Here is a 13,575-nt window from a genome sequence, read left to right on the forward strand (position 1 = left end):
TGTGCTCTCATTAGCACACTCGGGTGTGTTCTCACAGTGGGTATGCCAAACTATACTGGTTCTCCCAGCTATACTATTACTCCAAGATATAATGGCGTTCCAGGAAATACCAATGTAAAAAAGAATTGGCTCTCCATGGCATACTGCTACACTAATCTATAGTGATATACCATATGCTGGTACACTGGGCTATATTGGTACGCAGTCGTCTAATGGTATGCCATGATAATTGATGCCAAAGTTTTAAAGGAAGTAGGAAGTATCAGATGTCATAACTATATTATTCCAAAGTTCACTCTGTTGGAGAACTGGTCTTTTCATTTTGGAAAATTGTACAGGTTGCTTTGCTTTTTCAGAAAGATGAGGCAGGAGAGGTGGGGAATTCTGCACCAGTTAACACAACTTGTTGAGAAATTACTCAACATTTTAATTAAACATAGAGTGAACACTTTGAAAATCTTCAACTGATCAGGAGAGCCAGCATAGATTTGTACAGATATTGTCTGATGAATCTGATTGAATTTTGTAGATGAGCTCATTAAAATAGTAGACAAAGAAATATCTAATAATTTTATTTTTATTCATTTCCAGCAGTTAGTGATAAAGTCTTTCATAATAAACTTTGATAAAGTATAGTTTATGGAATTATGGTAAATTATTGACATTATAGGGGCTCAGTGGTTAGCACTTCTGCCTCACAGCACCAGGGTCCCAGGTTTGATTCCAGCTTCGGGCGACTGTCTGTGTGGAGTTTGCACATTCTGTGTCTGCATGGGTTTCCTCTGGGTGCTCCAGTTTCCTCCCACAGTCCAAAAATGTGCAGGTCAGGTGAATTGGCCATGGTAAATTGCCCATAGTGTTAGGTGCATTAGTCAGAGGGAAATGGGTATGGGTGGGTTACTCTTTGGAGGGTCAGTGTGGACTGGTTGGGCCGAAGGACCTGTTTCCACACTGTAGGTAATCTAATCTATTAACACAAAAAATGTGGATGACTGATAGGAGAGAGAGCATTGTTATAGCCGTGATATGGCTAGTGGTGTCCCATGAGGATCTTTGGTGGGGCCTCAGCAATTCACTGTATTTAATAGTTGCTTAATGAATGGAATAGAAAGCCATATCCCCAAGTTTGCTGATGACATAAAATAGGCAGTAGTTGAAGTAAAGAAGATAGAAGTGTAAAGTTACAAAGTGATTCAGTGGATGGGAAAAGATGGGGCAAATGGATTTCAGTGTAACCATTGTTAGGTTATCTACTTTGGAACTACAAAGGATAGAAAGCACACTTCCAATTGATGAAATACCAGAAACTGTAGAGGTCCAAGGACACTTAGAAGGTCATGTACATAGTTATTAAAATGTCACAAACAGGTATACAATTATATCCAGGAGACTATCGAAATGCAAGCCTTTGTACTTGAGGCAGTGATGGTTGAAGTATCTCTTTTCAAATAGAGAAGTACTTCTAAATTTAAATTATGATGATATGTGATGCTTATAATTAATATCAATTGTATCTTAATAAGCTTTCATGGCAACATGTATCACCTTTCCCACCGCTCCCAGTGTTTGTCCATAAGTACTAATTCCTGTGGGAAACACTCAATCCATTTGTATGTATGCCTACCAACTGAAATTTCAACATATCTCCTAGACCACCTGAAAAACCTCCACTGTTTGAGATCCATTGGTCATAAGGATGAGAATATAAAGCACCAGGAGAAAGATAACAAATAGTGTTTCATCCACACCTAGATCACAGTTTAAAATGTTTCTGACACCACTCCTTAGGAAGAGTATAGTAGTCTCGATGGGAGTGCAGCATAGATTTAACAGAATCCTTCCTGAATTTCAGGGATTAATTTACAAGGAGAGCTCATACAGATTAGGGTTGTATGTTCTGGAGAGAGCCAAGGGTTATTGAAGGCACTGGGCCTTCAATTTGATCAAAAGAACTGTCAAAGTAGGTAGACAGAAGCTTTCATGTCAGGACTATGGAGAATAGCCTAAATGCTGAAGACAAGTATTTCAAAAATGGTTAGGAGATACTTCAAGGCAAGGCTGGCAGAGATTTAGCACTATCTTCCACCAATGACAGTAGATACTGGGTCATTTGTTAAGTCTGAGAGAGAGAGATTTTCATAAACTAAGATATGAAAGGATTTGGGATATGAAGGTGAATATATAGTTAGGTCACAGGTAAATCAAAATCTTAGTAGATGGCAGTACAGGCCTAAGAGACTAAATTACCTCTTATTGATCCTAAATATCCTAATATTGTTGAATTAACATCTCATGTTAAATTGATATTTCATGGCATATTGTGTGCTGTGGGATCACAGAAAATAGTAGGGAGAGTAGGTTATTTAGCCCTTTTGTGCCTGTTCTGTCATTCAACCCAATACCCCCGTTCCTGCTTTCTCCCCAAATCCTTTAATTTCCTAGTCCTAAGAACTTATCTAACCTTTTTCCTTCTTGAAAACATTCAATAGTTTGGTTGCAACCTCTTTCTGTGACAGGGAATTTGCCACTTACCACTCTCCAGATGAAGAAAGTTCTCCTCATCTCAGTCGACTGGTTTTGTTTGAGATGCAGAGTGAAGCCAACATCATGGGTTCAATTCCCATATGAGTTGAGGTCACTTTGAAAGTCTCTCAAGTCTCTAACAAGAGACAAACCCTATTGCCCTCTGGAACTGTGGTGACTTTACCTTACCTTTTACTGTAAACTCCATTGAACAAACTCCTAATTTATCAAGAATGTCAGTCTTGTTATTCCGAGAATGAGTCTGGTAAACCTTTGTTGTGCTTGTTCCATAGCCAGAACACCCTTCCTCAGATAAGGAGAGCAAAACCGCATACACACAATACTCTAGGACCTCACCCAAGTATGATACAACTGCACCAAGTGTCTATGGTATACTAATAGAACTGGTGTATTGGTATGCCAAGGCATATTAGTATGCTGGGGAATATTGATATACCTGGCATACTGGTACTCCAATGCTAGTTTACATGGGTGCTTTAGCTCCAACTAGAAAGTATTATCAAAGTTACTTTGAGCTGCACGGGTTGGATTGCATTTGGGAAAAGTAAGGTTTCTAGTTTCAGTTTCAGCGCTGGGCCTTCAATGCTTACGAAAAAGAGGTTGTTTCTACTGGTAACCAAAAGAGCAGTGAATGGGTGGTCTTGCACTATCTTGTGAAATCACAACATTATCAGCTCCCTTTCTGCTGGAAAACTCAGACTTGCAATCCTGTTCAAATCACTCAATTGGAATTCCTGGTGTCAATCTCCCTTAGGCTGTCCAAGAAATTCAAGAAAAGGAGATATCTGAAAGACAGTCAAAATAAGACACAATCCTTTAAAAAGGTGGACAGTTGGTCACCCTGGATATTCTGAAGGAAGTTGATCCATTAAGACTGCTCTGCGAACAGTTTGGTCACCTCTATGGTGGGCGGCACGGTCGCACAGTGGTTAGCACTGTTGCCTCACAGCGCCTGAGACCCGGGTTCAATTCCTACCTCAGGCGACTGACTGTGTGGAGTTTGCACATTCTCCCTGTGTCTGCGTGGGTTTCCTCCGGGTGCTCCAGTTTCCTCCCACAGTCCAAAAAAATGTACGGATTAGGTGAATTGGCCATGCTAAATTGTCCGTAGTGTTAGGTGAAGGGGTGAAATGTAGGAGAATAGGTCTGGGTGGGTTGCGCTTCGGTGGGTAGGTGTGGACTTGTTGGGCTGAAGGGCCTGTTTCCACACTGTAAGTAATCTAATCTAAAATGCAGTCTTAGTGAAAAGAATTGACAGCGATGTCCTTGTCACCACCCAGCCTTCCAGCAAACCGCTGATACCTCTCCTCATCCTCCATCATTTCTCCTGAATTACTTAGTGATCCAAATCAATAAACCGCTTTGTTCCTTAAGCAATATTGGACCCAAGGAGTACACTTGGTTGGTGTCAAACTGATCTTTCAACTTCATGACTGTGTTGAAGAGTTGTTACATGTGTAGACCTAAAATGGCTTTGAAAACGTTGTAACTGAAAACCATGCAAACACAGCAAGCTATCTTTAATTACAGAGCAGGAAGCCGGATGCAGTGAAGATGAGAGCAGTAGGTTGGGAGAGAACACATTTCTCATGGCTTTGCAATAAATCATCATTTTTATTTAAGTATATATTGATCTGATATCACTGACTGCTACATTCCAGTTTCTTTTTATTTGTAATTGACCCCAACCAATGTTTAACCATGGTTTGCTCCTGAATGATTGATTAGATATTAACATGGTGCATGAGAATTTAAAATAATTCCACCCAGCTTTTATTACAGTGACGGTATTGATTCATTCTGATGGAACCTAAACCTCTGATCTGTGTTGAACAGTTCTTGTGGTGGTAAATCTGCTTTCAAGCCATTCATGTCTCATTGTTATGCTTTTGACCAAAAATCCTACAAATGTAATTGTTGTCTGAAGTCAGCAAATATAACAAAAACAAATCCAGCTTTCCCATACCAGATCTGTACTCTGAACACCAACTCTGATTAGAGCTAATTATGAGAATAATGAAAATGGTATTTCTCTCAAGAATCAGAAATCTGAGAATTATTTATTGGCATCCAAAATGTGGAAAGGCTTCTGCTGAGCTCTGATGTTTGAAATATCTCATTGATTTGTCTTTCAGAGTCAAGAACCTGTGATTAAAATATCTATATCTGGCTGTGGTTAAACAGTGACAAATTATTTGCATGTTGCTCAATACAAAATCCCTTTCTATTTTTATTGTGTTTTTAACTACACAACGTCATTGCCCAGGGAATTAATTCAAAATCTTAGTGCACTGATTCTTTTTGTGTTTAAACAGAAAGCTCAAAGTTCTGTGAGGCATTACAGCTTGTCTCAAAGCTCTCACATACTGCGCTCAGATTTTATCTTGTCGATGGTCTGGCGCAAACAAATAGCTAGTTGAAGCAAAAGTCTGTTTGCCCCTTATTACCATAATCAAGTGACTGATGTTTTGGTCAGCATTTCTCCACATCCTTGTCTGGAGTGACTGCACTATTTGTCACTTAGTGGTTTGCCTGGGTGATCCAACTGAAAGGTTACAAGTGGAAGATTGAAGTCAATGAGCTCTTGTAATGAAAATCAGTCATTCTGTTTGTCGTATACCAGTCATATAGATTGACCCCACAAGACACACTACTCACAGATCTGTGTTCAGGGTTTTTTGCAGCTATTTGCTTATCATTTGGCATGCTATTTTCACAGTGTATTTACATATTAACAGCACGTGGTATAGAGTGTTTCATTCAACACCCTGTGAATGAATAACCCACTATTAGTATCCCAAAGCATCCAGAAAGTGGTTTTGGTTTGTCTGTGTATGTATGTATATCTCTTACTACAACCACATGAGGAGGAGGAGTCAGCTCCTTCTTTATAACCTCTTGAGTTGGCCACTACAAAGATTTTAAAACTTTTTTTTAGCTGTAGCTATCACATAATTGTTACGATACGGGGTAAACCCCTCTGCTAATTTAAACCACCCTATGCTGTAATCTGTTACAATTCAAGAGGCAAAGAATTATCCCAGAGGTCACTAGTTACAGTAAAAATTAACAACTTTATTATTTAAGTCCAACAGAGAATATTAAAGCCAACAATTATTTACAACTCCTCTCTCTTAAATCTCTCTTTTACCTTCCACTTTACAATACTAATCTGATTAAAACATCCTGATTAAAATTTACAAAAAAAAATCCCGTTTCAAAACTAGTCAGTTTTGCCGAATTTCCTCTGCAAATTTTCTCCAGGTTGGTTTTGATGTTTTGCTGTGCAAAGTCTTCCTGAGACAGGTTTCTCTTCGAGAGCTCTGAGCTAGCAGCCTACATTTGTTGGTCTTTTGGCAGTTCTCCCACAACTGTTCAAAAATGTCTGGTTTTATACCCCAAAACATCAGATTGTTTCATTGGTTTTAATATTATCAAGATACTAAATTCAAACTTCATTGGATTTTGGTGTCTTGGGGCATAATTTAAACTGTTTTGCCGAATTTGAATTTGTTTTTGTCTCATGGCAACCCATCTGCTGCTAGCTGTTTTGACCAAGTGTTACATTGTCACCCTGTTCAGAGCACTTTGTGCTGTGTACAGCAGGCCTTGCTAGCTTTTTAACTCTCTTAAAGGTATAGGACCTCTACGCCTTCATAGCACAATTAACATGCCAAAATTAAGGCACCCACTGCAAAATTTTCTTCCGTGCAAGAAAGGAGAATTTTGTTAGTTGCTCACCCTGGGAAAGATAATAAGGTGCACCATTAAAAACAGATAAAACACACAAACACAGTGATAGAGGTTGATAAGGGGTGGGAGGTGGGGGTGGAGGTTGTGTATACATTAGAAAAATAAACAAGATCCAGTTTAAAAGGTTCTTGGAGTCTTTTGCATTGTTATAGTTAAACCTGACACCGTGACTGTTAGATGATGTTTTCTATTCTCAACAGCAGCAAAATTTGTGTGTATGTGTGTAGGTGTATATGTGTCTTTATGTGTGTGTTGTGAATGTGTGTCTGTATGGAAATGCATGTGTATGTGTCTGTATGAGCATAAACTTTTGGCTGAGTATGTATGTTTGTTTGTGTGAGTGTGAGTATGTGTGGATCTTTATATTTACAAGTAACGGCTATCTTTTGTTGTGCATCTATCTGTGTGTATTTGTATCCTTGTATTGATGAATTGCATGTGTGCAAACCTTGTTCTACATCTGTTCTAAACTGTGCTGATTTCTCCAGGTCTCTGCATATTTTCTGGCTATTGTTCTTATGAATTGAAGGAGAAATGAAGCACGTGGCATTTTGGATTGCCTTCCTTTGGGTGACGATTCTGATTCACATAATCTGCGGGAAGTTTGTTAATAAACGAGCAGGTATGACTCACAATTCCATTGCCTCCACAATTACAATGTATCTGCCATCTTTTTCTATGTGCGTTTATAATAATTATCATCCTGTATTGTCACTATATCTAAGCTGTTTAAATTAAAAAAAATCACATTCTTGAATAGTCATTTATTAAGAAAGGCAGTCTACATAAAGATAAAATCCTTGATTAGTTTGCAATGAAGAATGAACTAGAATTATTGGACTTGTTTAAAATTGAAGCTGTCTTGATAGCTACATGTTATGTTCTCAGCCAGTTACACTCGTTTCCATATGTTGCCCAATGGTTTTTGACTTCTTACTACCACAGTTTATCACTTGATACCGAGTCACTGTGACCACATTTTGACAAGAGATAGAAGATTGTTTACAGAAGCTAGCTTTTGCAACTTTCATAAGATTGATATCTGTGCTTGACAAAGTTTAAAAGGTCTCTATGTAGCCTGCTAATCTTCTAAAATTCATGTGCAATCTTGCCAATGTAAGCAGAGAGCTAATGAAGCAGTTGCCTTCTCATGTCATCATTGCCCAATAATTCTGTTTTCATTTCTCTCCAGAATTCAGTTTCCTTTAACCACACAGCAGTATAAAGCACACAGTATAACTTACAACTCATGATTCACCAACATTCTTAGTAGTACCCAGTCCCAAAAATGGATGGCAAGAAAGCCCTCTGGGACAATCTGTTAGCAAGACATGATCCATTTTCCAGCACTGAGTCCCTTATATTTTAAATATAAATATAGATAATAGCACATTATTAATGATTCAGTATGTTATATGTGGAGTAAAGGATTAACGGTAGGTATTTTCCAGTGCAAGTAATCACATATCTCTGGAGTAGGTGGGGTGTGAACATGGGCCTACTGACTCAGTGCTCAAGACAGTACTACAACTTTACAAGAGCCCTAAGTTAACTCTACACTTACTCTAATAGCAGCTATTCAGCATACTTGTATGGAGTTATGTCATGATAATGTTAAAATCAGATGGAGCAAAGACCCATTTGTAGAGTCGCAGACCAGCTCTCTCCTACCCTCTCCAGTATACTGCGTTATGTTTAATTAAGCTTGTTAATGTTAACTCACTTGATTTTTTTTATTCTTTCCGTAAAATGGGCATTACTGCCTTGGCTAGCATTTATTGTTTATTGCTAGTTGCCTTTGTCAAGTTGGTGAGCTGCCTTCTTGAACCACTATAGTTCATAGTGATATTGTGTGATAGTTCATAGTAGTGATATAGGGACACTCACAATGCTATTAGGGAGGTAGTTCCAGGATTTTGACTCAGCAACACTGAAGGAAACCCAATGCAGCCGTTCAAGAAGGAAGCTCACCACCACTTTCTCCAGGGTAATTGAAGATGGATAATTAGAAATTACTTTTTATTTAGTTATCATTGAAAATCAATTATCGACACATTGTCAACGACCTCAGTTTTTCCTTTATTTTCAAGATTTACTCTATACCAAATTGTTTCTTGAACTTTCAACATGATATTTGTTATGTCTAAGAGCTCAGCATTATAGGACACTGATAAGCTTAAGCTCCAGATCCCAGACCTTTCTGAACACATTCTAGGCCACAGGACTCTCCAAGACTCTTCCATTCTATAGGTACTCCATCCTGTTGTTTGGCCCCGGGTTTCCTATATTCACTGCTAACATTGCAGCTGTGTACACTCTTGTTTATAGAACATAAACTTCTCACATTGAGGTGATTCCCAGTCTTCTCATTCCATCATCTTCTGAGACCTCAAGTACTTATGTTCCAAACTTGGGAGTCACTCTCTGTTTGCCTTCCTTAAGCCCAGTCCATTCTAATATAGATAAAGACTTATGGAAAAATATGTTTCAAAATAAAAGTGACTGAGATTCATTTAATTCTCAAATAAAAATTTACAGAAAGAGTTCAACATAAAAAAGTAAAGTGGATGTTTACAACAGGAGAGACAATTTTGATCCGTTTGACAAAGTGAATTAAATTAATCTCCATTAATACTCATTACTAGTGGTGGACAATATTCATTGAGATCTTTTCTTAACTTATAGTCACATGTTTTTGGGAAGTATATTTAAGATTCACATTAACCCACAATATTTGGATGTACTTCATGCATGAGCCCATGTTTGGCACACAATGAGCTCACCACATAGTGAGACTAAGTCCTACTCATTTGCGTTTGATGAATGGTCTTTAGCTTGAGGTTTGAATCTACTTAATTGAGTTACACTGCTAGCAGCTGGTCCCTGTGGGCATGTGTTGTGTTTCAAAAGGACTTTTGGGAAGCACTCACTCTCTAACAGAGGATGTGACTCTTCTGAAGACAAACTCACTCTGTAACAGTACAGGCTTGAAAACCATTAAGTGGGTAATGGATATTCATCAGCAGTTATTTATATAGATTGACTATATTTCAAGACATTGCAATTTGTTCCACAGATGCAAAATATATCATGAAAAAGTAAATACTTGTATTTGGGTTTAACATTAGATAGTTTCACTTTTCAAATGAAAATAAATACTGTATTTTCTGGAAAACTTTGATTGTTAGGGCCAGCTTTGTGGCCTTGATTGTCCACAAGGAATTAATAGATCATAAATAAGAGAAGAAGGCAAGCACGGGTAGGGAGATGTGAACAGGGAGCAAAGTGGAGAAAGAGTTGAAATATTCTGCCATGGGTGCTCATTGCATGGAAAGAAGATTAATGCTGTACAAGGGAGAACAAGGAAGAATATATAATTGTTATGAAAGCAAAATACTGCAAATGCTGTCAATCTGAAACAAAAATGACAAATCCAGTGACCCTTCTTTAGAACTGACTGACAGTGGTTCGAAGTAGATGGTGGTATTGAAGGGTTCACCAGTGGCCACTATAATATTTTCTGGGTCTTAGATAAGCTCCCTTATTTGAGCTTATTCCTGTTGAACTTAATGGACCTTGCATGATGCTGACTGCAATCCATTCTCTCCAAAATTGCCAATAGCTTTCTAATTTTGTCACTAGACAGTCATTCTTTTAAAATTCATGAATTCATGGGATGTGGGCATCACTGACTGGGCCAGCCTGTATTGCTCATCTCTAGTTGGCCTTTAGAAGGTGATAATAGGAACATAGGAACAGGAGCAAGTCATTGAGCCCCTCAAACTTGTTCCACCATTCAATGAGATCATTATTAATCTGTGATCTAACTCCATCTACCTGCCTTTGGCCCATATAACTTAATACCTTTGCTTCACAAAACTTTATGTACCTAAGATTTGAAATTAACAACTGGTCTAAAAGCAACTGCCATTTGTGTAAGTGAGTTCCAAAAATCTATCACATTTTGTGTGTAGAAGTCCTTCCTACTATCTCTGCTGAGCACTCTGTCCCTCATTCTCAGACTATGCCCTGTAGGATATATGACTTACTGTCTGTTCAGAGCATTGATTTGGATATCAACTATATTTTCACAGCATTGCTCCCCACTAATGCCAATCAAAACTAATTCAAAAAGATGAACTTTTGCCAAGACAGACCTGCCAAGGGGAAGTGATGGCCTGGCGGTGTTCTTGCTGCACTATTGATCCTGAAACCTGGGTAATATTCTGGGGACCAGGTTTGAATCCCACAATAGTGAAATCTGAATAAACAAAAATCTGGAATTAAAACTCTAATTGTGACCATGAAACCATTTTTAGGGAAAAGCCCATCGGTCATGAATCTCCTTTAGGGAAGGAAGCTGCTGGCCTATGTGTGATCCTAGACCCTCAACAATACAGTTGACTCTTAACTGTCCTTAGGCAATTAGTGATGGACTATAAATTCTGGCACTGCCAATGATGCCCATGTGTGTGAATTAATTAAAAATAATCATAAACACTGACAATATTAAGCAGAAACCTCACTTGCTCTTACCCCAACACTGGTGGCCAGCCCACCAAATACTTTGGCCCCACATTCCAGTATTCTCCCTGTGTCTGCGTGGGTTTCCTCCGGGTGCTCCGGTTTCCTTCCACAGTCCAAAGATGTGCAGGTTAGGTGATTTGGCCATGCTAAATTGCCCGTAGTGTTAGGTAAGGGGTAAATGTAGGGGTATGGGTGGGTTATGCTTCAGCGGGTCGGTGTGGACTTGTTGGGCCAAACTGTAATGTAATCTAATGTAATCTAATCTAAAAAATCCCTCCCTCTCTTCCATTTTGATCAAAGTCCACTTCTTAGAGCAAACTTTTGATTCATGATATCTCAATCTTTCATTTAGCATCCATTTTCTTTTCAATCCAGTTTTGTGTATCTTCAGGATTATCCGCAGGAAGTTACATGTCAACTCCACCACCAAGTTGCACTTATGTAGCACCTCCCATGCAGTAAAACATCCTTAAGACACATCGTAGACACAAAATCAGGCACGCAAGGAGATTTTGTTTGGCAGTTGACCAAAACTTGACCAATGACATTAGTTTTTGAGGACCAGAATAGATAGTCGCAAACTCAGGACAGGACGAATTTCTTCTCTAAGGGTAGCAAATCTGTGGAATTTCTTTTACAGCAGAGAGATGTAGGGACTGCATCATTATGTATATTCAAAATTGAGATAAAGGTTTAATCAATAAGGGGACCAGGAGCCAAATCAGGAGCGGCATTGTGGGTTATCAGATCAGCCATGATCTTGTTGAATAGCAGAGCAAACTTGCTGGGCAGAATAGCGTATTTTTGCTCCAATGTCTTGTGGTCTTATAAGGCTGGGTGTTTTGAACTCACATGGAATCTAGTGCTCTACATTCAGATGCTGTTGCTAAGAGACATCATGTGGACGAGAAATAGGAGGGTGGGGGGTGGGGGCGGGTAAGTATTGATCCTTAGGGTACACCAGAATTAACAGTGAAAATATCTCACTGCAGATGAATGAAAAAGAAAAATGCTGTGGATGCTGGAGATCTGAAATTAAAATTGAGAGTGCAGCAAACACACAAGGTCTAGCAATCCTTCTCAAGGGCAATTAGGGATTGGCTGTAAATGTCAGCTGTCTATCAATACCCACATGGATAAAAACAAGAAATAGCGTTGACAATTCAGGTCAAGTGACTTTTCATCAGAACTAGCATTTTCTGTGCATATGGGTGAAACCAAGCTATTGCAGCTCTCCTCCAGGGCAATAGATGTGGGAAGAGGATGACAAGGACTTCCATGCGAGAAGCTTCCAATAAGTCAAGAAGGATGTGCTCCTCCCTCTGAGCCAGGAGACCCAGGTTTAAATTATAGGAGTTGGGAAGTCATGTTGCAGCAGTTCAGGACATTGGTTAGACCACTTTTGTAAGATTGCATGTAATTCTGGTCTCCTTCCTATCGGAAGAATGTTGTGAAACTCAAAAAGGTTCAGAAAAGATTTACAAGTATGTTACCAGACTTGGAGGGTTTGAGCTAGAGGGAGAGGCTGAACAAATTGGGTCTGTTTTCCCTGGATCGCGTAAATAGACAAGGTCTTTTCCCTGAGATGGGGGAGTCCAGAACTAGAAGGCATAGGTTTAGGGTGAGAGGGGCAAGATTTAAAAGGGACTTAGGGGGCAATATTTTCAGGCAGAGGTGATGGATTTATGGAATGAGCTGTCAGGTAGTGGATGGATATATGAATAGGAAGGGTTTAGCTGGATAGGGGCCAAGTGCTGGCAAATAGGACTAGATTGGTTTGGATGTCTGGTCAGTATAGATGAGTTGGACCAAAAGATCTCTTTCTGTGCTATACATCACTATGACTCTATGACTATCTGTTTCAGAAGAACGGCATGACCAATGAGAACTGGTTGATTAGAAAAATATCTACAAAGGATACAATTCACAGAGGATGTCATTTGTGAATTGATAAAGGCCTGTTTCACTTCAATGGAAGAGGGGAAGTTTATTGGAGATGGTGAAGCAAGAAGTTGCTGGAGGCATGGGCCTAGATTTTAGAGGCCGCAGCTTGTTAAAGATATTCATTCAAATAAATTACTAAAATCTTTTAGTTGCCATTATCTCTTTCAAATCCAGAATTGCATCTCTTGAACTGATCACTGCTTGTAATATCTACCTGGTGCACTGATACTTATGCTGATTATTATTTAATGGAGGGAGTTTCTTTTCTTCTTTCCTGATTTATATTAATGATTTAGATCTTGATGTGCAGTGGACAATTTACAAGTTAACATCTGACATTAAACATGGAAAAATTGTAAATCATAAAGAGGAATGTGTGGAAGTCCAAAAGTACATTGGGAGAATGATGCTGAGGGCAGGAGCTGGCAAGTGACATTCAATGCCGATGGGTGTGAGACGATGAACTTTGTTAGAAAGAACATTGAAAGACAATATGAAACAAGGGTAAAATTCTGAAGGGAGTGCAGGTGCAAGTGGGCCTGTGTGAACATGTGCCAAGATCATTGAAGGTAGCAGGACAGATGGAAAAAGCAGTTAATAAAGCATGCAATGTTCTTTGCTTTATTGTTAGGGGCATTGAGTAGAAGATCAAGGAGATGGTGTTGATTTCGTACAAGACACTGGTTCGATCTCAGCTGGAATATTGTGTGCAGTTGTGGGTACCACATTATAGAAACGATTTGAACAGTTTGGAGAGAGTGTAGACGAAATTTACAAGAATGGTTCCAGGAATGAAAAACTTCAGTT

The 13,575-nt window shown here is 39.0% G+C and overlaps 1 protein-coding gene across 3 annotated transcripts in view; it reads left to right on the forward strand.

Annotated features, from left to right (window-relative positions):
• The window catches only part of col19a1 (collagen, type XIX, alpha 1), a 422,382-nt gene that overhangs the window by 2,795 nt on the left and 406,012 nt on the right, over positions 1-13,575 (forward strand). For all 3 annotated transcript variants that reach the window (XM_087979446.1, XM_087979452.1, XM_087979458.1), the window contains exon 2: positions 6,786-6,919. In XM_087979446.1, coding sequence (XP_087835572.1) covers positions 6,832-6,919 — 88 coding nt within the window. In that variant the 5' untranslated portion in view covers positions 6,786-6,831. The remainder of the gene's footprint in view (positions 1-6,785; positions 6,920-13,575) is intronic.

The sequence above is a fragment of the Chiloscyllium plagiosum genome, unplaced genomic scaffold (assembly GCF_037043375.1).
Source record: "Chiloscyllium plagiosum isolate Xiang-an unplaced genomic scaffold, Cpla_swu_hap1 HiC_scaffold_3, whole genome shotgun sequence".
Classification (NCBI taxonomy): Eukaryota; Metazoa; Chordata; class Chondrichthyes; order Orectolobiformes; family Hemiscylliidae; genus Chiloscyllium; species Chiloscyllium plagiosum.